At 63.0% G+C, this 21,793-nt stretch overlaps 1 protein-coding gene across 14 annotated transcripts in view; it reads right to left on the bottom strand.

Annotated features, from left to right (window-relative positions):
* The window catches only part of EXD3 (exonuclease 3'-5' domain containing 3), a 73,724-nt gene that overhangs the window by 45,900 nt on the left and 6,031 nt on the right, over window positions 1-21,793 (bottom strand). For 6 of the 14 annotated variants that reach the window (XR_011255016.1, XM_069579599.1, XM_069579607.1 and 3 more), the window contains 4 exons: window positions 10,915-11,001; window positions 6,766-6,830; window positions 1,236-1,409; window positions 747-914 (listed from right to left, as the gene is read on the bottom strand). Coding sequence is in view for 13 of the 14 variants with exons in the window: in XM_069579599.1 (XP_069435700.1) it covers window positions 747-914; window positions 1,236-1,409; window positions 6,766-6,830; window positions 10,915-10,978 (471 nt within the window). In the remaining variant the exon portion in view is untranslated. Of the gene's footprint in view, window positions 1-746; window positions 915-1,235; window positions 1,410-6,765; window positions 6,831-10,914; window positions 11,002-21,793 lie in introns of those variants that run through there. The other 8 variants (XM_069579600.1, XM_069579602.1, XM_069579608.1 and 5 more) reach the window with 5 other exon arrangements.

The following is a 21,793-nucleotide window of genomic DNA, read 5'->3' as shown; positions in this document are numbered from 1 at the left end:
GTGACAGCGGGGACCTGGCAGGGCCCGAGGGAGTCTGTGCCTCACAGGGTCCCCACCACTCCCCGGACCCAGTCCAGAGTGGCCCAGCAAACAGGCACGGGTGGACCCCACCCAGAGTGCCGGCCCCCGGCTCCACGGCAGACACTCTCCAGACACCTGCACACCGAGGCCCAGAAGCAAAGTGGCCGGTCCCCCAGCCCATCCTGGCCGCAACCGCGGCTGCAGGGAGGGCCTGTCCTCAAGCAGAGGGGCCTCGGCTCCTGCCCGCGGGCTCCCTGCCTCCAGGCTGTGCCAACAGGGGCCTGGTGAGCAAGAGTAAGTCTGGGCAGGGGCAGGAGGAGAGAGCAGGCCCAGGATCCGGCCTGGGCCCTGGGGTGGCCCGGGTGGGCAGAGGCTGTGGTGAGCATCTCCCATCCCTGCCCCCCGCCCCTGCCCACACCTGGGAAGGAAGGACCCTGGCAGGTACTGTAGATGAGGCAGGATGTGGGGGGCTGTGCCCAGACCTCTCAGATGGTCAGTGTGAGGGGCGCCCAGGACCCTCACACCAGGCATGAACCTGGGCTGGTCCCGGAGTGGCTGGTCCCCTGCGCCCCAGACCTGCAGCCCCTACACAGCCCCCATGGTGGAGGGGACACTTCCAGAGTGGGCGTCTCACACCCAACCTGGCTCTCACCTAGCCCGCTGGCCCACGTGGAGGCCCGGCCCGTGGAAGAGAGGCCCAGAGCCACAGGGAAGGGCTTGCTCACCTCTTTGAACTTGCCCTCCTGGTGCAGCCGGTGGATGTGCGCCAGCACGGGGCTTCGGTCTGCGTCCTGCAGCTGGAAGATGCTGACCAGCGGCTCCACAAGGCTGGGGGAGCCCTCGGTGAGGAGCCGGACCGCACGGGCCTGCAGTGGCTTCAGTGCTCGGCCACCCTGGAAGCCCCAGACCCGACCTCAGCGGAGGCGGCAGCTGTGGCCAGGGGCTTGAAGCCTTGGCGGGCCCAGTGCGGGGCAGCTAGCGCCTGCAGCCTCAGGCTGGTGGGTGGACGTTGCGGGTGGGCAGGGGCACAAACAAGGGAGTCGAGCCTGCCTGGCACGTGCCTGTCAGAGGCCCTGAGAACCACCCACCATCAGTGACCCCCCTGTGGGCTGCCGGAGCCGGGTCAGGTGGGTGTGGGCCCCCATGTGGAGGGCTGGACAGGGTCAGAAGGGGTGCGACTCGGGAACAGGCCGTGGGCAGAGGGTGGGGCTCACCTGGGCGGGCTCTGGGCGTGGCTGTGCCTGTAGCCAGCGCTCCAGCTCGCGGGCCACCCAGGCCTCCAGCGAGGGGCCCCGTCCCCCGTAGCCCCGACTGGCTTCCAGCATGTCCAGGAGAGTGGTAAGCGGGTCGTCCAGGGTGGCGAACCCCTTCCAGGCTTCCTCCCGGAGCTGTGGAGACGCAAGGCCCCACTGTGGTGAGTCCTCACCGCCAGCCCTCCCACCAGAATGGAGCTGCCCCAAGGGGCTGGACACAGGGGCTGGCCAGTCAGGTGGTCCCACAAAGGCCAGGCTTGACCCTCGGGCCAGAAGCTGGGTGGCACCCTCTGCACCCTGAGCGCCTGTGTGGCATGCCTGGGACGTGGCAGTGGGCCTAACAAGGAAAAGGAAAGTGAGGTGAGGTGAAGCCGCTCAGTCGTGTCTGCCTCTGCGACCCCACGGGCTGTTGCCTACCAGGCTCCTCCCTCCATGGGATTTTCCAGGCAAGAGTACTGGAGTGGGTTGCCATTTCTTTCTCCAGGGGATCTTCCCAACTCAGGGATGGAACCCAGGTCTCCCGCATTGGAGGCAGATGCTTTACCCACTGAGCCACCAGGGAAGGCCCAGAAAAAGGAAAGAAAAACCCAAACTGGAAAGTGCCTTTTGTTTGCTTTTCTGCTGCTGCTAAGTCACTTCAGTCGTGTCCGACCCTCAGCAACCCCACGGACTGCAGCCCACCAGGCTCCCCCACCCCTGGGGTTCTCCAGGCGAGAGCACTGGAGTGGGGTGCCGTCGCCTTCTCCGTGTTTGCTTTTCTAGAGACACGTAAGAGCTGAACGACCGAAACAAGCACACGTGTGTCTCCACCACCCACGTCCAGGGGAACAGCGAGCGTCATGGCGTCCTTCACGTGACCAGCAGGGCCCCTGGGCATGGCCAGCCTCTCGCCTCCAGCCCCACAGAGGGTGTGCAGGCAGCCATGGGCCAGGGCAGGGGCTGGAGGAAGAGACCCCCCTGCTCAAGGCCCCAAAGAAGAAAGGCTTTTCCAGGAAGCCCCCGTCCTGGGACCGGGGTGTCAGGGCGCTGAGTGCAGAGTGTCGCCAGGAGGAAGGCTGCCTCGAGGACCCTGTGAGCCCACGGAGCCCCCCCTCGCAGAGACGGGCAGAGCACAGGGCCAGCTCTTCCCTCTGAAGTGTCTGGTCTCCCCCTGGACGGACTCTCCCGTGCCAACCCGCAGAGGCCTGGGAAGGGCATGGGAGGTGGCGCGTCCTCCGGAGGTCAGGCCCTGCTCCCTGGCCAGCCCGGGGCTCTACCCTCAATAGCAGGGGTCAGCTCGCTCCCCCTCCCCCGAAAAGCCCTGCAGAGCAGCAGCTTCCAGGGGCCCCGTCCTGCTGCTGTCAGACACAGGGCCCCCAACCTAAAGCACTCAGAGAAGGGGTCAGGGGAGAGACACTGCTTCACACCCGAAGCAGAAACGGCTGGGCACCTCCCCCAAGACCTGTAAGGAGCGGGCAGTCCCCCTCAAACTTCCCCAAGGCCCCTGAGGAGCGGGCATTCCTGCACCTTCCCCAAGACCCCGGAGGAGCGGGCAGCCCCCCCCACCTTCCCCGAGACCCCCGAGGAGCAGGCAGTCCCCCCACCTTCCCTGAGACCCCCGAGGAGTAGGCATTCCCTCACCTTCCCCAAGACCCCTGAGGAGTGGGCAGTCCCCCCACACCTTCTCCCAGACCCCCTAGGAGAGGGCAGTCCCTCCCCACCTTCCCTGAGACCCCCAAGGAGTGGGTAGTCCCCCCCACCTTCTCTGAGACCCCCGAGGAGCGGGCAGTCCCCCCCACCTTCCCTGAGACCCCCGAGGAGCGGGCAGTCCCCCCCACCTTCCCTGAGACCCCTGAGGAGTGGGTAGTCCCCCTCAAACTTCCCCAAGACCCCCGAGGAGCGGGCATTCCCTCACCTTCCCCGAGACCCCCGAGGAGTGGGTAGTCCCCCCCATCTTCTCTGAGACCCCCGAGGAGCGGGCATTCCCTCACCTTCCCCGAGACCCCCGAGGAGCGGGCAGTCCCCCCCCCCCACCTTCTCTGAGACCCCTGAGGAGCGGGCAGTCCCCCCTACTCTCCCCGAGACCCAGAGGAGCGGGCATTCCCTCACCTTCCCCGAGACCCCAGAGGAGAGGGCAGTCCCCCCCCATCTTCTCCGAGACCATCGTGGACATGGCCGTCGTGCGGCCGTGTCGAGACAGGAGCTGCGCCCTGGGGGTCTGCAGGACTGGCTCCCGAGGTGCAATCATGGAGGGCCCTGGGACGCCCGGATCTACTCTGGTGTGGTCCAGAGAGTGCAGACCTCCCTGAAGCCCCGTGAGCTCCCCAGGGCCCTCCTGACAAAGCCCGCATCTCAGCTCCCCCACCACATGCCCTCCGACGACGCTCTCACCTGGGCCCTGCGGCCCTCCGACGCTCTCACCTGGGCCCTGCGGCCCTCCGACGCTCTCACCTGGGCCCCGCCGCCCTCCGACGCTCTCACCTGGGCCCTGCTGCCCTCTGACGCTCTCACCTGGGAAAGCGTTCTTTCGGCCCAAGGCCCCTAGTGTCACCCGCTTCCTGTCTGCGTGAGCCTTTCCCCCACAGACACCTCTGCCGTGCCCAGCCCGGGGCTCAGGGGCCACCGTCGGGTGGCAGGTCTCAGCAGGAGCATGGCCGTGGCCCCTGCCCCGGGCGGGCTCCCCAGGACGCTCCTGGAGCCACATCCACTCACGTCTTTGTGACTAAACCGCTGTTCTCCGGCCACTCAGCAGGGCTCTGGAGAACGAAACGCGGACTCTCTCTGGAGCGTCAGGTGAACGCTCTGTCTGTTAAGACCCCGGGAAGGGACAGGTCTGAGGGGCGCGAGGCGCAGTGAGCACAGGGGAGACCCCAGCCGGGCCTTGGGTGCCGACACACAGGGCAGGGCCCCCAGGGTGCTTGTGCGTGTGCTCGGGAGGTCAGTCCTGGGGACGCCTCTGGGCCTGGCCCCTGGCCACCAGAAAGGACGAGCTGCACTGAGATGAGCTCCCGTGAAAACCTCAGGACTCACGAGGAACACCCACTGTGGGGCGATCAAAGCTCCAAGAGTAAAGGACAACAAGACACCAGCTTGGGAATGAAGACAGAAAACAAACACATCCGAGATTACGAGAGAGAAGAGCAGTCAGCCCTAAGTGAAGGGCAAGACACAGAGGCTCTAAGCTGAGGCCGCGGCCGTGGGGGGATCGCACACGCTGGGCCCGGCGTCCCCAGCCACGCGGCCCCTCGGACCGGGCTCACGTCTGGCCCCTCGCCCCGCTCCTGGGCGTGCTGGGCGCAGCGTCCACGCGACGGCCCTTCAGGCCCGGCTCTGAGGCTCCGGCTGATCCCTCCCTCCCTCTTTCCCGCCTTCTGGCCCCCCTCCCCTTCCTGACCCCCACCTAGCTGGGACCTGGGCAGAGCCCCTCCTTCCTACCCACATTCAGGAGTGAAGGCACTGCAGCGGGCTTGGGCCAGAGCCCAGAGGGCCTGTTAGCACAGCCGGGTTCCTGCCCCGTGGGGCTGGGGTGCGCCCAGGAGTGAGCGTTCCCAGCAGTCTCCAGAGTGCAGGCCTAGGCCCCACGTGGGGAGCACCGCCCTCCCCTGCCTGTCCCCACCCCGGCTCCCCCTGGGGGACTCTCAGGCCTCCCGCCTGGCCCCGTCCTGCCCCCAGGCCTCAGCGCTGCCCCTCCTGTCCCGGCTGATCCCCTCTGAAAGGCCAGACCACAGACCCTGTCGCGTCCTAGTTCTTTCCTCACAGAGCAAAGCTCCCAGGAGTCCTGCAGGGTCAGCCCTGCGACCCTGTCCTGTCCTGAGGCCCCTGCCCTGGGCTGCGCTGGCCTCCAGCGTCCCCTGCTAGTCTGAACCCCCTAGGGCTCAGCCACCACACCTCCCGCTGCCGCCCTGGAGGCTGGGGGGGCAGCGTCCCCCACACCCTCCCAGCCCAGCCCAGGCGTCCACCCCACCCCTCGAGGCCCTGCAGGGACCCCACCCCCGCCTCGCCGCTGGGCCTCAAGCCTCACGTGTGTCTCACAACACTGGACAACGTGTGCTGGCCCTGAGCAGGGGCCCAGGGTGCGCTCTGGAGCGTGGGCGTGCGTGCTCTCCTGGTGGGACACCAGCCCCAAACAGGGGCCTCGGAGCATTTGCACAAATGACCACAGGACAAGCCCGGCCCTATGGGAGCCAGAGCACGGTCAGGGGCCTCCCAGCCAGGAGGCGGCCCCGCGTCTCTCTGGAGATGAGGAGCACGCTGGTCACGGAGACGCAGTGAGAATCGGGCAGCAGGAAGGACGGCGGAACCTGAGACATCAAACCAAGACCACAGGCTCGGGCGGAGGTGGGGAGGGAGAGGCGGCATCGGCAGCAGGCGCCTGGGCCCACCGCTGGGGTGTCCAGTGGCCGGAGGCGGAGGCCAGTCCTGGAGAGGGGCGGGGCAAGGGCCGTGCCGCCCTCGCCCTAGGGGTCACGGAACCGGAGGGGCCTCGGCCCAAACCTCTGACGCACAGGAAGCGGGCACTCCCCCGGGAAATAGGTCCGGAATGAGTCGCCCCAGGGAGACCTGGGTTTCACCGCACGTTCCCAGTCCCCGGCCCAGCCCAGGCGGAGCCCTGCGGCGCCCGGCCTCAGGGAACAGACGGGTGGCTCCCCCCAGCTGCTTCAGCTCCACCCCACAGGAAACACAGTCGCCCCCCCCGCAACAGGCAGGCGTGTTTCGATGGGAAGGCCTCACAGCCCCGCGGCCCAGCTTCCTGAGTCGCCCTCAGAGCCACAGGCACGGAATCGGGAACTCAAGAAGCTTCTGGCTTCCGCAGAAGCACCGGGTTTCTCCAGCTATAACAGCCGGAGCCGGCCCTTCACAGGCCTACGCGGGGCGGGGAAGGCGGCAGGCGGATTCCTGCCCGAGGCCACGCAGCTTGGACCCGCAGGGGCTGCCTTGTGCCCTGGGAAGCCCCGTGAACCTCTCCGGCTCACAGACAGGCCTCCCCTGAAGGCCTGTAGCCGCCTTGGAGCTCACCAGCCCTGGGGTCATGGGGTCGGTGGGGGGTGGGGGTAGGGAGGCCAGGCTGGCCCTGAGAGGATGGGCACCCCCCCAGCCACGCATGGCTCCCGCACCCCCCGGGGACCAGGGCAGCCTCACTCCTTGGGGCCTCAAGGGAGCTCAGTGCAGGGAGGAGCGGCTGGGGGGGCAATACCGGTGCCACCCGGGGGGGCAATACCGGTGCCACCCGGGGGCTGAGGCAGAGCTGCCGCCCTGCAGGACCTCCGTGGGGCCCAGTGTGCAGGGCCCAGAACCACGGAAGGCCCTAGCCGCCTGCCGGCCAGGCCACACACACGGCTGTCCTCTGGGCCTTCGTGCAGAAGCAGCAGAGTGCGAGGCCCGCCAGGTGCCCCCTGGTGCCCGCAGGCTGGCGGTGGGTACTGCCCTCTCCTCCTGCTCCGTGCGTCCAACAGGCCTTGTCTCCCAGCCCCAACCTCATGTGACCCCCAGAACATTCGACGAGGCAGCTCACCTGTCGCAGGTCCCGAGTGGACCACAGCGTCTGCAGGGTCTGCAGGAACAGGCACGGGTCCTGGCCTGGGGGGACAGGGCAGGGCTGTGGAGAGGCTGCGTGTGGCGGGGAGCACGGCCGTGCGGCCCCTCCCCAGGGCTGGCCTGCTCCCCAGGCCTGGGGGCTTCCCGCAGTGCCCGCTGGGGGGCTTCCAGCTCAGCTCAGGGAGCCCGGATTCGCATTCCCGCCCCAGTGGGCCCCTGGTCCGTGTGAGCGGGGAGGCCTGTGATACTGACCTGGCTGGGGGGCACCCCCCCATCCTTGGTCCACTGTCTGGCCTCTGGCCCCTGCTGAGGCCCAACGTGGTCCCGGCCTCTGCCTCCCCGTCTTCCCTCTGCCCTGTCCTGCCCCTGGCGAGTTCCACCCAGAACCGAGCCCCAAAGCTTCCCCGCCCCCTGCTGCAGAGTGGGGCGTGGGGTCCTGGAGTGGGTGCCTGCTCAGCCCAGTGCTGCCCGGGGCGGCGGGGGTCCAGGTGACTCTCAAGCTGGAAGAGCCGGTGCCCTCAGGCCAGGTCCCAGGTTAGGGGCGAGGAGGGCCGGCTGTCTGGAAAAGGTCACCGCTGCCTGCTCTGGGCTTGGGAAAGGAAGCTGCTTCTGAGGCCAGGGCCTGGGGACCAGCTCTGAGCTGCCTGTGGCCACCAGCGCCCCCTGGCTGCCTACCTGCTGGGCCTCTCCCTCACCCTCTGCCCTGCCAGCGGGGTTCCCGCTCCCCACGCCCTCCCCCTCACTGCAGCCCCCCAGCCTCCGAAGCCCCTCCCCCTCAACCCACCCCACCTCCACCCGCTGCCCCAGCCTGAGCCTGCAGGCCCAGCGCATCTTGCGTTGCAAGTTCTGCTGCACAGGTGTGGGCTGTCACCTGGCCAGCCCCCCGAGAAGCTGGGGACAAACCTGGTTCTTTCCCGTCAGGGGCCGTGGCCCAGAGCCCGGGGAGGGTGGGCGTGAGGCCCGCCGACGGGGACGGTGCTCCTGGGGTGCCCCCACCCCAGCCCAGGCAGGAGGACCATCTGGCCCTTAGCCAGGATCTCGGGGTCAGACTCGGGACCATCGGTCCACGCCCAGGGGAACAGGAGCCCAGGTGGCCGCGCCTGCAAGGCCACTGGAGAGTCAAAGGGCAAAGGGCAGCAGTCGCTCCACAGGGAGTCAGACGGATGGACGGAAAGACGGGAGACCTGAGCCACGGGTCCTGAGGACATGGGCTCGCAAAGAAGACGGGGGCCGTGGGGAACCCCAGAGGCCACAAGAGGGTCTGTCCCAGAAAGCAAGGCTGGCTGATCACGGAAGGCGTATCTGCCCTGCTCACACTGCCGCACAGGAGGAAAGCCACCCGACCCTCGCCCTGGACCCAGTGTCTCATGCAACTGCGGTAACTTGTGAGCAGTAACTCTAGTCACAGTTGAAGATGTAAGCCAGCAGACTAGGAAGAGAAGGAACGTCCTCATGCAGCTTAAAGGTGTCTATGAAAACCCTCAGCAAACAGAGGCCTCAGTGATGAAAACGTCCCCCTGAAACGGAGACACCCGGAGGAGCCCCCTGTCCACTTGACACGGCGTGGGGTGATGCCAGTGCAGAGCAGACTGAAGGCACCTGTAAGGCCACAGAGCTCAGAGAAAAGTGGAAACATCGGCGCTCGGACACACACACTCTGCTCCCTCCAGACGATGGGACATCACACAGCGCGGAGAGGCGAGCGACCGAGCTGCGAGAAGACACGGGGGAAACCTGAGTGCAGGCTGCCGACAGAAGCCTCTGTGCACAGAACGACCCTAACTCTGTGAGGTGCTCGACCTGAGGCGGGCCAGTGCGTGACGGGGCTGTGCGTGACGGGGCTGTGCGTGACTGGGGGATGGGGCGTGACGGGGGGACAGTGCCTGATGGGGGGGCTGTGTGTGACGGGGGGCTGTGTGTGACGGGAGGACAGTGCCTGATAGGGGGACTGTGTATGTCGGGGGGACTGTGTCTGATGGGGGGACCGTGTCTGATGGGGGGACCGTGCCTGATGGGGGGACTGTGCGTGATGGGGGCTGTGCATGATGGGGGGATTGTGCGTGACGGGGGGACTGTGCCTGATGGGGGGACTGTGTCTGTCGGAGGGACTGTGTGTGACGGGGGGACTGTGCGTGACGGGGGGACTGTGTGTGACGGGAGGACTGTGTCTGTCGGGGGGATCCTGTCTGATGGGGGGACCCTGTCTGATGGGGGGACTGTGTATGTCGGGGGGACTGTGTCTGATGGGGGGACCGTGTCTGATGGGGGGACTGTGTCTGATGGGGGGACTGTGTCTGATGGGGGGACCGTGTATGTCGGGGGGACTGTGTATGTCGGGGGGACCGTGTCTGATGGGGGGACTGTGTCTGATGGGGGGACTGTGTCTGATGGGGGGACTGTGCGTGATGGGGGCTGTGCATGACGGGGGGACTGTGCGTGACGGGGGGACTGTGTCTGATGGGGGGACTGTGTCTGTCGGAGGGACTGTGTATGTCGGGGGGACTGTGTCTGATGGGGGGACCGTGCCTGATGGGGGGACTGTGCGTGATGGGGACTGTGCGTGATGGGGGCTGTGCATGACGGGGGGACTGTGCCTGATGGGGGGACTGTGTCTGTCGGAGGGACTGTGTGTGACGGGGGGACTGTGTGTGATGGGGGGACTGTGCCTGATGGGGGGACTGTGTGTGACGGGGGGACTGTGTCTGTCAGGGGAACTGTGTCTGTCAGGGGGACCGTGTCTGATGGGGGGACTGTGTCTGATGGGGGGACTGTGTCTTATCCCCTTTCCCAGCAGGATGGGCTCTAAGGCCCAAAGACATCACATAATGGGGGCCTCTGGGGAACAGCCTGGTGTTCCTGCTGAGGACACTCGGGCAGCGGTGGAGCCCACTTGTTAGGGTTAGTGTGAAGGCACCTGCTGGTGCCCCTTGGCGAGTCTGCTGGAGCAGCACATGTGCCTCAGAGGACCCGAGGGAGATGCCCTGGGCCCTGGGTGTGTGGGCACAGAGGCTGGACCAGAGCTCCGTCACATCACCTGCTGAAGGCACCGCCCTTTTGCTCATAGGTTGGAGGCTCCCCTCCCATAGTGTGCCCACTCAGGGACCCAGCCCAGCAGGGAGACGGCCCCTCAGGATGCTCAGGGTGGCAGGAAGGGGACCTCTCTCCAGCTGGACACAGGGTCTTGGCCTGGGAGGAGCCCCTGCTTCTCCAGCCTTCGTCTCCTCTCCCGTGTCGCCACCTGTCTTCCTGGCGGGGGCCTTCGTAGCAGCCTTCATGTGGTCCTGCGCCTGCCCCACCCACAGCAACACACACAGCAGGCGTGCAGAGAGCAGCCCCGCTGAGCCCACAGATGCTGCCCGAGAGGAGCTCGGGGCTTCTGGAGGAGGGCCCAGGGCCGGGGGCCCCGGCTCTCTCGGGGCCACGTGGGGGCCAGCGCGGGCGCTCCTGCTCCTCAGACACCTGTCGGTCCCCCTGCCCCCGCCTTCCTGGCCAGACGGATGAGACGCCTTGTGTCCATATTTGGTGTGGGGCGCAGTGAAGGCTCCGGAGAAATCCACCCGCCCCTGCCCACCCAGCTCCACCCACACGTGGGTTCCATCCTTCTCCCAAGTTTCTGTCCAGTCACGGCTGACCGTCAGTGTTAGCCATCAGGCAAGCGGCCAGCAGGCAGGCCACCACGGGACCACGGGGTCACGTTTCCCAGGCAACGGGCGGTGTGCCCACGGCCCCCGGGGTAGGAGGCCATGGCGGAAGCCAGCGGCCTGCCCCACCCACACCCGGGGCCGGTCTCCGGGCCCCAGGCCCGCGCTGCCCCGATGCCTCCCACCTGGTGTCCCTGCCCCGTGCAGAGACCTCACACCCCCACCCCATGGCCCGCCCTGCACCGCCCCGCTGGACCTGGGGCTGCCCCGATGCCTCCCACCTGGTGTCCCTGCCCCGTGCAGAGACCTCACCCCCACCCCATGGCCCGCCTGCACCGCCCCGCTGGACCTGGGGCTGCCCCGATGCCTCCCACCTGGTGTCCCTGCCCCGTGCAGAGACCTCACACACCCACCCCATGGCCCGCCCTGCACTGCCCCGCTGGACCTGGGGCTGTAAGGGGCACACGCTCACCCACAGGGCGCACCACCAGCGGGCTCACCGGCGGGGTCAGTGGCAGCAGGCTTTTCCTCGGGGTCTCCAGGGTCCATTCTCAGGGAAGATGCAGGAGCTGCTGGAGACCAGTGGAGACGGGCAGTCAGGCTGCAGGCTCCACACACAAGGGAGAGACCCTGAAGGGCAGCCACGCAGGGCCCACCTCTGTGGTTGGGAGGCAGGGGCTCGGGCGGCCGCAGCTTCCCTACTGGAGTCTGCCCAGGGGCGCAGCCAGCTCTAAGTCATCCAGGCCGACAACAAAGCACTGCCGTTCCCAGGTGGCCAACAGGCTCCTGCCAACATGCATTTTCCCCCCACACTTAGGGAAACTGGCCAGTTTGTCCTCACTTGAGGTGTGGTTTGTATCACGAGACTGTCGCAGCGCCTGTTTAGACCCGGGTCCTGACGCAGGCCTGGGTCAAGGGGACCCCACCTGCCCTCTGTGCCGTGTGCTCCCCAAACCCACTCCGCCGCCCCGCAGGCCACCACTCCCGCAAGCTTTGGACGTTTACTGACAAACTTCTCTCTACCAGGCCGATACAGCTGTTTCCTGACTCCAGTCTTACGCTGACTGACCGAGCTCAAGGTGGGAGCCCACCCCCACCCCGCAAGCCTGGAAACAGCTCTCTGAGGATTTCCACCGAGTCTTCACAGGAGCCGAAGCAGAGCCCGGCTGAGCTGGTGCCAACTCCGGGCGCTTCTCTGCCTCGTCTGTTTGCTCCAGACTTGTGCCAGGCCGGAGCACCTCCCGCTGCAAACAGTGTCCACTGGACGTGTTCCAGGCCAGCTTCTGGACAAGAGGCCACGTACAAGTGTGCTTTCTGCCATCGAGGGATGCCCAGGGTTGGGGAGGGATGGGCCGATTCCCAGCTGGTGGCAGTAGCCCAGCTAAGACCACTGACCTGGAGCCTGGCAAGCAGAACTTCCCGCTGAGTAGAGGAGTCTGCGGCCCAGGCACCAGCTGGAGGGGGCTGCTGGGGCCAGAAGTGCAGGTGAGAATGCAGGACCCCCAGAGCTCCCAGAGGCAGCTGTCCCTGGGCCAAGAGTTCATCAGAGACACAAGTGATCAAGCGGTGCCGCTCACACAGGGATCCATCCCAGTGACCACAGTGAGTGAGACCCACTGGAGACCCACGCTGCCAACCCAACCATGTAACCAGGCCCCTAAGCCCCAGCAAGTGCATGGGACACTTTGTAGGTTGAACCTCTCCAAGATAAAGATCTACCCTAACAAAGGTCCGTCTAGCCAAAGCTACGGTTTTCCAGTGGTCACGTACAGATGTGAGTTGGACCACAAAGAAAGCTGAGCGCCGAAGAATTGATGCCTTTGAACTGTAGCTTTGGAGAAGACTCTTGAGAGTCCCTTGGACTGCAAGGAGATCCAACCAGTCCATCCTAAAGGAGATCAGTCCTGACTATTCATTGGAAGGACTGATGCTAAAGCTGAAACTCCAATACTCTGGCCACCTGATGCAAAGAACTGACTCATTGGAAAAGACCCTGATGCTGGGAGAGACTGAGCGCAGGAGGAGAAGGGGACGACAGAGGATGAGATGGTTGGCTGGCATCACTGACTTGATGGGCAAGAGTCTGAGCAAGCTGCAGGAGGTGGTGATGGACAGGGAGGCCTGGTGTGCTACAGTCCATGGGGTCACAGAGTCAGACACGACCGAGTGACTGAACTGAACTGACTGAATGGAATGCCAAGTTATGCCCCCTTCACCAGCTCAAGGTAATCAGAAACTGCCTGCTCACTAGAACAACTCAGCATTCTTCAGATGAAGGTAACAGAATACAGTCCCTACAATGTATCATTCACGATGTTCAGTAGATAATATAAAAATCACAAAGGGAAATACGACCCATAGGTAAGGGGGAGGAATACAGGAAAGCCCATGACAGAGAGCAACCCGAAGGCGGCTCAGAGGTCGGATTTAGCAGAGACTTTAGCACAACTATTATAACTGTGTTCAAAGGACGAATGAAAATCATGTTCAAAAAGTTACAGACTAATACGATCTTCATGAAACAGAGAGGTAGAAATGGAAATCACGTGTAACTACATGAAAGAACGGGAACCCCTGATGGCTCAGCAGTAAAGAATCCACCTGCCAGTGCAGGAGATGTCAGTTCCGTCCCTGGATCAGGAAGATCCCTAGAAAAGAAAGTGGCAACCTACTCTAGTATTCTTGCCTGGGAAACCCCACGGACAGAGGAGCGCAGTGGGCTGCGGTCCACGGGGTTGCAAAAAAGAGCTGGGCTAAACCACAACAGCATAAAAGAACTAAATGGCAATTCTCCAATAAAAAGCGTGAAAGGATAATAACTGAAATGGAAAATCCACCGATTGGGCTTGACAGTAGATTGGAGATGGCAGATTAAAGAGTGAGGGAATCTGAAGACAGATCAATAGAAATTAGGGCCTCCCCGGTGGCTCAGACGGTAAAGAATCCGCCTGCAATGCAGGAGACCCGGGTTTGATCCCTGGTCAGGAAGATCCCCTCCAGAAGGGAATGGCAACCCCCTCCAGTATTCTTTCCTGGAGATTCCCATGGACAGAGGAGCCTGGTGAGCTACCATTTATGGGGTTGCAAAGAGTCAGACACGACTTAGCGACTGAGCACGCAGTCGAAATTATCCTATCTAAAGAGGGGGGAAGAGTAAAGGAAAAAAAGTGACGCCACTCCTTCCCTGTTGGATTCCTTACAAAGCCATCACGAGAGAGAGTGAGCACCACAGCCCTCTCCAGGATGTTCAGACAAGCTGGAGGAGGGCTGCCTGCTCCCAGCGGCCGCCCCTCCCGAGCCTCTGCCCGCCTGTCTCCGTCTGGACGGCTGCTCTCCAGCCCGGCGGCGCAGGATGAGCCCGGCACCTCCTGCCCCGCATCTCCCCGGTGCGTCCTGCACCCCTGACCTCAAAGCCTTCATCTTCTCAGTCTCCTCCTGACTCTAGAGGAGCCCATCCTCCACGAGCTTCCTGAGAATAACAGCTAGGAGGGTGTTCCGCTGCTCTCGGCTGTCTGCGAGTGTCTTCACAGGCCCCCAGCCCGGCCAGAAGCCTGGCTGTGGGTGAGGAGCCATCCCCAGGGGTGACAGTGACGGTCCTTCCCGTGGTGCTGTGAGCTCTGAACCGCCTGCCCCGACTGCAGCTGGGACTCCGCTCCCCTCCTGGGGGGCCGTCCCTGCCAGCATGCAGGTGCCAGAAGGAGGGGTGGACGGGCGAGGTCCGCTAGGCGCCCTGGGCTCTCTGCTCTTGGGGTTGCTCTGACTTGGATGCTGGGCTTCCTGGAAGACCCTCTAATTTCCTTGTGTCTCCTCTTCTCTGCCTTTGGGGGAGGCTTCTGGAAATTTATTTCGCCACTCTTTCGTTAATTTCTCATCCCTATTATCGGAATTTTTATAACATCCCCGACTTCCGTCTCCCTTCACCCCGAGGACATGGTGGCTCCCGTGCGCTTTGTTGGTCCGTATGGACACCTCCCTCCTGTTCACGGCCCCTCTCCTCTAAGACGCTTTCCTCGGGTCTGAGGGCCGCGGCCTACCCTGCAGGCCCTGAACGGCTGCCTGGGCCGGGGGGAAGGCACTCCTGGGAAGAGCCTCCCTGGGGCCACCGGCGCCTGGAGGGGCGGTCTGTCTGTCGGGAAGGAACCCTCCCTCCCCACCTGGGGTCTTGGGCACCCGCCCCATGCAGATGTCCCCGAGGCCCTGTCTCCAGCCCTGGGCCTCCCGGCTCTGCAGGGGCTGGAGCCAGTCCTCAGCTCATGACAGGCCTCTTCCCACCTCTGTCCTCAGCGTTTGCTTTCCCCCTGACTACAGGCACCTGAATGGACCTGGAGTGAGGCAGGCAATCTGGCCGTCTGCCCAGGCACCACTGGGAAAAACCCAGCTGCCCGCCCCTGCCTACCCCTTGCTGGGACCTAATCCCAGATGCCTTCTGCCCACCTCCCACGCCAAGTCTGGCCCAACCCTGGCAGGACTCGGGGTGGGAGGACTGCCACTCCTGGCAGCTGGGGTCTCTAATACAGAGGCCCCTCCCCACAGCACCCGCCTCTGGGGGGCTGGGGGACCGGTTCTCTCGGCTGCCACAACCTCAGGGCACCCACGGAGGGGGCGCAGGCAGGTGTTCGCACCCGGAGGGGAGAGCAGTGCTGCGTGGCCAGGCAAGGCCAGAGCCGGCCTCTGGGCCCCTCAGCAGGCAGCGCCGTCCCGGGGTCCTGCCCACACTGGGGCCCAGCCAAGGCGCAGCGGGACGAGTGTGTCCTGCACGTGGGGAGGTGCTGCTCACACCCCTCACCCTCCTGTCTGGCGTGTCCACTGTCTGTCCCCTGGGGCCCTGGGGCAGCGCCAGGCACAAAGGCTGGTCCAGCTCCACGGCCCGCTATGCCTGTGACCGCACTGTGACCCCACCACCTCTGGGACCTGTCTGGCCTGGGGTGGGGGGTAACCCTGGGGCCAGCCAGAGGGTCCCCAACAGGAGGGGCTGGAGACGGTGCAAGGCCCCTCCCTAGGAGCCCAGCCTGGCTCCTCCTCTGCTCACCCTCATCGGCCAGGCCGCACCCAGGCCCCCAGGCTGAGTGCATGTCTGGCCAGGCAGGCTCCATGTGGTTAACACCATTGCTGGCTGTTTCTGGAAACCTGACCCTGCACAGCACACAGCCACGTCCACCCACAAACCCAGCCAATGAGCCCGGAAGCAACGAGCTCCTGGTGGGGCTGAGACTGGGACCTGTGCACGGCTGAGAGCAGTCGGCTGCTTTAAGGAAACTCCAAACAGGCCTCCTCTCCTGGCCTCCAGTCCGGCTGCAGGCAGGGCCCATGGGGGGCCATGGGGCTTCTGAGAGGGCCTCCAGCCCATAGCACCCCCTTCCCAGCACAGTCCAGCCCCCAGGCCACTCCACCCTTGTGTGACCCCAGGGACATTTCCTCTGTGAACAAATGGAGGTTTTATTTTAGCAGTAAAGACCAGCAGCCTGAAAACTGAGAGAGGAGCCTGGCAAGCTACAGTCCAAAGGGTTATAGAACCAGACGCAGCTGGACATGGACACGGAGGGGACGCGCAGAGGCGAGCACCAGCCAGGGACCCGCTGGCCCAGCCCCGCCCTCCAGGGGAGCCGGGCCCAGCAGGGCTCCACGCCTCACGCTCGGCTCTTCCCACGTGAGCCAGTCGGGGTTTGTCCAAGCGCAAGGCCCCGATGGCCTTCTTTCCACTGCAGGCATCGACTTTGCTGGTCAGATATGCAGATGATACCACTGCAACGGCAGGTGAAGAGGAACTACCTTGATGGAGGTGAAAGAGGAGAGTGAAAAACCTGGCTTGAAAGTCAACACTCAAGAAACTAAAATTATGGCATCCGGTCCCATCACTTCTTGGCGAATAGCTGGGGATAAGATGAAAACAGTGAGAGACTTTACTTTCTTGGGCTCCAAAATCACTGCAGATGGTGGCTGCAGCTATGGAATTAAGAGATGCTTGCTCTTTGGAAGAAAAGCTATGACCAACCTAGACAGTGTATTAAAAAGCAGAGACTTTACTTTGCCGACAAAGGTCCATACAGTCAAAGCTATGGTTTTTCCAGTAGTCACGTACAGACGTGAGTTGGACCTAAAGAGGGCTGAGCAATGAAGACCTGAATGTTTTCAAATTGTGGTGCTGGGACCCGTGAGAGTCCCAGTGGACAGCAAGGAGATCAAAACAGTCAACCCTGAAGGAAGTCAACCCTGGATATTCATCGGAAGCACTGATGCTGAAGCTCCAATACTTCGGGCACCTGATGCGAAGAGGCGCCTCATTAGCCTCTGATGCTGGGAAGGCAGCGACAGGATGGGACGCCTGGACGGCATCATCGACGCGGTGGACATGAGTCTGAGCAAACCCTGGGAGCCAGTGAAGGACAGGGAAGCGTGGCATGCTGCAGTCCACGGGGTCACAGAGGCGGACACGACTGAATGGCTGAGCATCCACAACCAGGAAGGGGGCAGATGACCCAGTGGCCCTGCCACGGGAGGGTGTGTTTTCCAATCTTCTCAACTAGGACTAACCTCTCCGGTTCCAAGGTTTCGCTGTGGGTATATTGCCACCTCCTCCTGGGGGGCCACTCTCCCACCTTCCCTCAGGGCGCGCTGCCAATGCCTGGCCACGTGCGGCAGGCGATGGGCTCTCCTCTTAGGCCAGCCCCAGGCCAGGCGGACAGACCCAGACCTGCCTTGGCCAGCAAAGCTCAGCTCCGGTCTGTCCCCGAGCCCCAGAATCTGAAATCAGTAGCTACGTGCTTCTGAGACTGAAAACAGCGGGCAGCTGCCAAGTTCAAGTTCACCCCACTGCAGCCCTTATAAACTGACCGCATTTTAAAATGAAACAAGCTGCAATGGTGGTGCTGGGTTTGCAGCGCACACCAGGCAAAGAGGCCGTCCCAGGGACGGAGGCCCTGGCTGAGCACCACCTCCAGGTTTTGTACCTTCTCTAAATCAGAGTCACCGAATACAACTCGTTCAGGTTGCGATTCTGCTGAAAGGGGCTAGGCTGAGCCGCATCCCTGCAGGGAGCCCCGGCGTGTGACCGTCCGCCTCAAAGATGCCGGCTCACCCCAAAGGCTCCTGCTTCTCAGCTCCGGCCCACACCTGGGCAGGGAGCCCGTGCCAGACACCAAACCCACAGAGAAGTGGACTCAAACCGGAGGAGGGGACGGGGCTTTCCAGAGAGGAGCCCTGCAGGCCAGACTGCTTCCTCCTGAGAGGCGGCTGCATTGTCCACCTGGGAGCCAGCCTGGGATGCTGCAGACTCCAGGCCATGAGGGCCCCCAGCTGCGCCTCCACCCTCCTGCTTGGCACGCTGACCGGGCTGGCCCCTCAGGCAGACGCGTCCTGAACTCTGCCCTCAGCCAGGCCCGAGCAGACCCAGAGGAGAAAGAGGACTCCAGCAGGCCCACCCTCCGGGCTGCCGCCGCCTCCAGCGGAGCCCCCAGCCCCCCGTGTGAGGCAGGAGGGGGCTCAGAGCAGGTGCTCGTGGCCGTGTCCCTTCCTGCCCCCGTCCCCCCGCCACACCAGCTCTTCAACCCCTCACGTCCACAGGAGGCCAGGCCAGGCTGGGGTGCGTCCTTTGGGCCTTTCATCCCGCTCAAAGCGGCTCTGTGAACGGGTGGAGCCCTAGCCGCAAAGCCTGAGACCCCGCGGGAGCCCAGAGGACGTGGAGGACGTGGCCTGGCTCGGGGGCACCGCGAGGAGAGGAGGGCCCGAGTTCCTGACCCCAAACCTCCTTTCAAGCAGCCAGACAGCAGGGCTTCAGGACCCCGCAGGAGCCACGCTGCCGCCCAGGCCCAGGCCTTCTGTCCACCGCCCATCCACCGCCCGGCCCAGGAGAGCGCAGCACGAGGCCTCTCCACACCGCGGGGAGCGATGGACGTCAGCGCTGCACTCGGCACTCGCCACCTCTCTGTTTCCCACAAACACGGGCGCTGGCTGTGGCACGCGGGCCTGGCGAGGGGGCTGCCGGCCCAGGCTCCGCCTCCCCGGGAGGACCGAGCATGAGCTCGGCGGCGGGGCGGGCTCAGCGCGGATCCGGGCGCCCAGCTCGCCCGTCCCCCTCCGCGCCGCAACCCGGCCAGGCCGCCGCACACGCTTGGGGCGCCAGCAGAGAACGGCTGGCTTCTCCGCTTCGGCTGCGCTCGAGACCAGGAGCGCGGGGGGCGCACTAGGTGTAAATAAAGTGTGCCATTAGAAGGAGCTTGCGTCTTTCTTTTCACAGAATTTAAAGGCACATCTGTGGCTCAGGTAATTCTGCTGGACACACTGCTCTGGAGAAACGCCGCTGACCAGGGAGGAGGGTGGCCCTGGCGGCCCCGGCGGCCTCCCCACCGCGATACCGGGGCCTCGGCAGGACGGGCGGATGCCCGGATCCTCAGCCACTGCTCCGCGTAATGGCTGAGGAGTCACCGTGCTGTCCCAGTGCAGGACGGGGTCACCACCCCAGGGCTGCCCCGACCCCCGAGACAAGGGGCGGAAGGCTGGGCCCCGCGGATGGGGCGGCTCAGGCCTCTTCAGCGAAGCAGCAGCACTGACGGGGGGGGGGGGGGGGGGGGCGGGGGGGCGGGGGGGGCGGCCCTCAAAGGGAATTCAGCGAGTGTGCGTTCATCTCAGTGACGCTTTTAAAGCTTCATGGAGATGTAATCCACAGACCGTGGAACTGACTTCTTAAAGCGTACAACTCAGCATCTCTAACATATTCAGGCGTGGCCAGCCGTCACCTCTAACCCAGAGCCATCGTTCCCGGAAGATCACTGCCCCCGCCCCAGCCCTGGCGGCTCCACCTGGTCAGGACACCTCGTGAAAACAGAGCCATCCTTTCTGCTCCAGCTCCGTCCACTCAGGACAGGGCTTGTCCACACTGCAGGGCATCTGCTGTGGACCCAGCCATGGCCCGTGTGGATGCCTGCTGGCCTCTCTCTGTGCCAGGCCAGATGCGGCTGGCATTCGACTCTGGGGAACCTGTGGGCACCTCGAGGGCAGCAGCCGTGGGAAACTCCCCCCTCAGGTGGGTCTTCACGCAGCCTCCTCGCCAGCACTGGGCGACACTGGGCAGTCTGTTTTTCTCACTCCCTCTTTCCCAGGGGCTGGATTTTTAACTTCTTGATTTGACTTCAGGATTGTTCCTTTCTTTAAAAATCAAAGTCGCCAACTCTAAACTCAGACAGTGACTTTCAGGGACACTGTGCTGGTGGCCTCTGGCCCCCCTGGATCACCGCCCCGCCCCCCCACGGCGCAGCCCTTCCCCTGCAGCATGCAGAGGCCAGCCCCGGGAGTCTGGGCCACAAAGCTCTTCAGGACCCTCTCACTGGGTGCCAGGCAGCGGCAGGAGCAGGGGTAGAGACCAGCGGTCAGCAGCCCCACCATCTGGGAGGAGGTTCCTGCTCCCTGCCTGTCCTGATTGAGGCTGGTCACAGCTTTTCTTCCAAGGAGCAAGCAAACCCCAGTCTCCTGCGTTGCAGGCAGATTCTTTGCCACTGAGCTACCTGGGAAGCACCTTAAAAACTGCATTTTACATTGACTATTTAATGTCACAGGGACAGATCCTCCCCATGTGGCACGAAACTGTCACCAAAGCAGCTGCGGCGAACAAAGGGCCTCGGGCCCTGGCCCACTCAGCACCGGGGCCGCCCGCCGGCCCTCTGGGTAGTCTCTTTCACTCTCCGAATCCTCTAGGTGTTACACAATGAACACACGCCGCCTCGTAGTCATGGAAATAATCAAACCACAAAGTTGTTTTTGACAGTTAAACTACGATGGACTCTTGGCTCTAGAGAGGATGTGGGCACCCACCCGGGCGCCCAGGAGTCTGAGCTGCAAGGCAGGCCTCTCCTGTCGCCGGCTCTCCATGCCGCCAGGCACACCTGCCATCTCAAGAGGCGGCTGGTGGTCCTGCCTCGGGGTGACCCAGGCTGCAGCCAGGGCTGGGGGCTGAGACCTCGGGCCCAGACGGCGAGCACTTCTGAGCCTGGCTGGTCTTCGCCCACCGCCTACTCCAAGCCCCCCTCCCCCCAGGCCTGTTCTGACAGGAGGCCCCAATTTCCAAGGAGGTTCCCATGTTTATCAGGTAACATCAGGATTCCGTGTATATGCTGTTTACGTGTGTGGTTCTCACCTTTCGTGAGTGTTCAGAATTTTGTTCACTTTCATTTCTCCTTAATCACTCTTAGCGAAAGGTTAGGTCGTCGGTCTTTCCAAAGAGCTAGTTTTGGGGGACCTCCCTGGTGGTCCAGTGAGGAGGACTCGGTGCTGTCACTGCTGCGGCCTGGGTTCAGCCCCTGGTTGGGAAACTAAGATCTCTAAAGTTCTCCCAGTTCAGTTCACTCAGTTGTGTCTGACATTTGCGACCCCATGGACTGCAGCATGCCAGACTCCCCCGTCCATCACCAACTCCCGGAGTTCACTCACACTCACGTTCATCGAGTTGGTGATGCCATCCAACCATCTCATCCTCTGTTGTTCCCTTCTTCTCCTGCCTTCAGTTTTTCTAGCATCAGGGTCTTTTTCAATGAGTCAGTTCTTCGCATCAGGTGGCCAAAGTATTGGAGTTTCAGCTTCAGCATCAGTCCTTCCAATGAATATTCAGGACTGATTTCATTTAGGATTGACTGGTTTGATCTCCTTGTAGTCCAACAGACTCTTAAGAGTCTTCTACATTGCAGTTCAAAAGCATCAATTCTTTGGCGTTCAGCTTTCCTTATGGCCCAACTCTCACATCCATACATGACTACTGGAAAAACCATAGCTTTGACTAGATGGACCTTTGTCAGCAAAGTAGTATCTCTGCTTTTTAATATGCTGTCTACGTTGGTCATAGCTTTTCTTCCAAGGAGCAAGCGTCTTTTAATTTCACGGCTGCAGTCACCATCTACAGTGATTTTGGAGCCCCCCAAAATAGTCTGTCACTATTTCCATTGTTTCCCCATCTATTTGCCGTGAAGTGATGGGCCTGGATGCCATGATCTTCATTTTTTTAATGTTGAGTTTTAAACCAACTTTTTCACTCGCCTCTTTCACTTTCATCAAGAGGCTCTTTAGTTCTTCACTTTCTGCCATAAGGTGGTGTCATCTGCATATCTGAGGTTATTGATATTTCTCCTGGCAATCTTGATTCCAGCTTGTGATTCAGCCAGCCTGGCATTTCACATGATGTACTCTGCATAGAAGTTAAATAAGCAGGGTGACAATATACAGCCTGATATACTCCTTTCCCAATCTGGAACCAGTCTGCTATTCCATATCCAGTTCTAACTGTTGCTTCTTGACCTGGATACAGGTTTCTCAGGAGGCAGGTAAAGTGGTCTGATATTCCCATCTCTTTTAGGAATTTTCCCACAGTTTGTTCTGATCCAC

Source organism: Ovis canadensis, chromosome 3, assembly GCF_042477335.2.
Source record: "Ovis canadensis isolate MfBH-ARS-UI-01 breed Bighorn chromosome 3, ARS-UI_OviCan_v2, whole genome shotgun sequence".
NCBI classification, from domain to species: Eukaryota; Metazoa; Chordata; class Mammalia; order Artiodactyla; family Bovidae; genus Ovis; species Ovis canadensis.
Note: the sequence above shows the minus strand (reverse complement) of the source record. Positions and strands in the feature narration are given on the sequence as shown.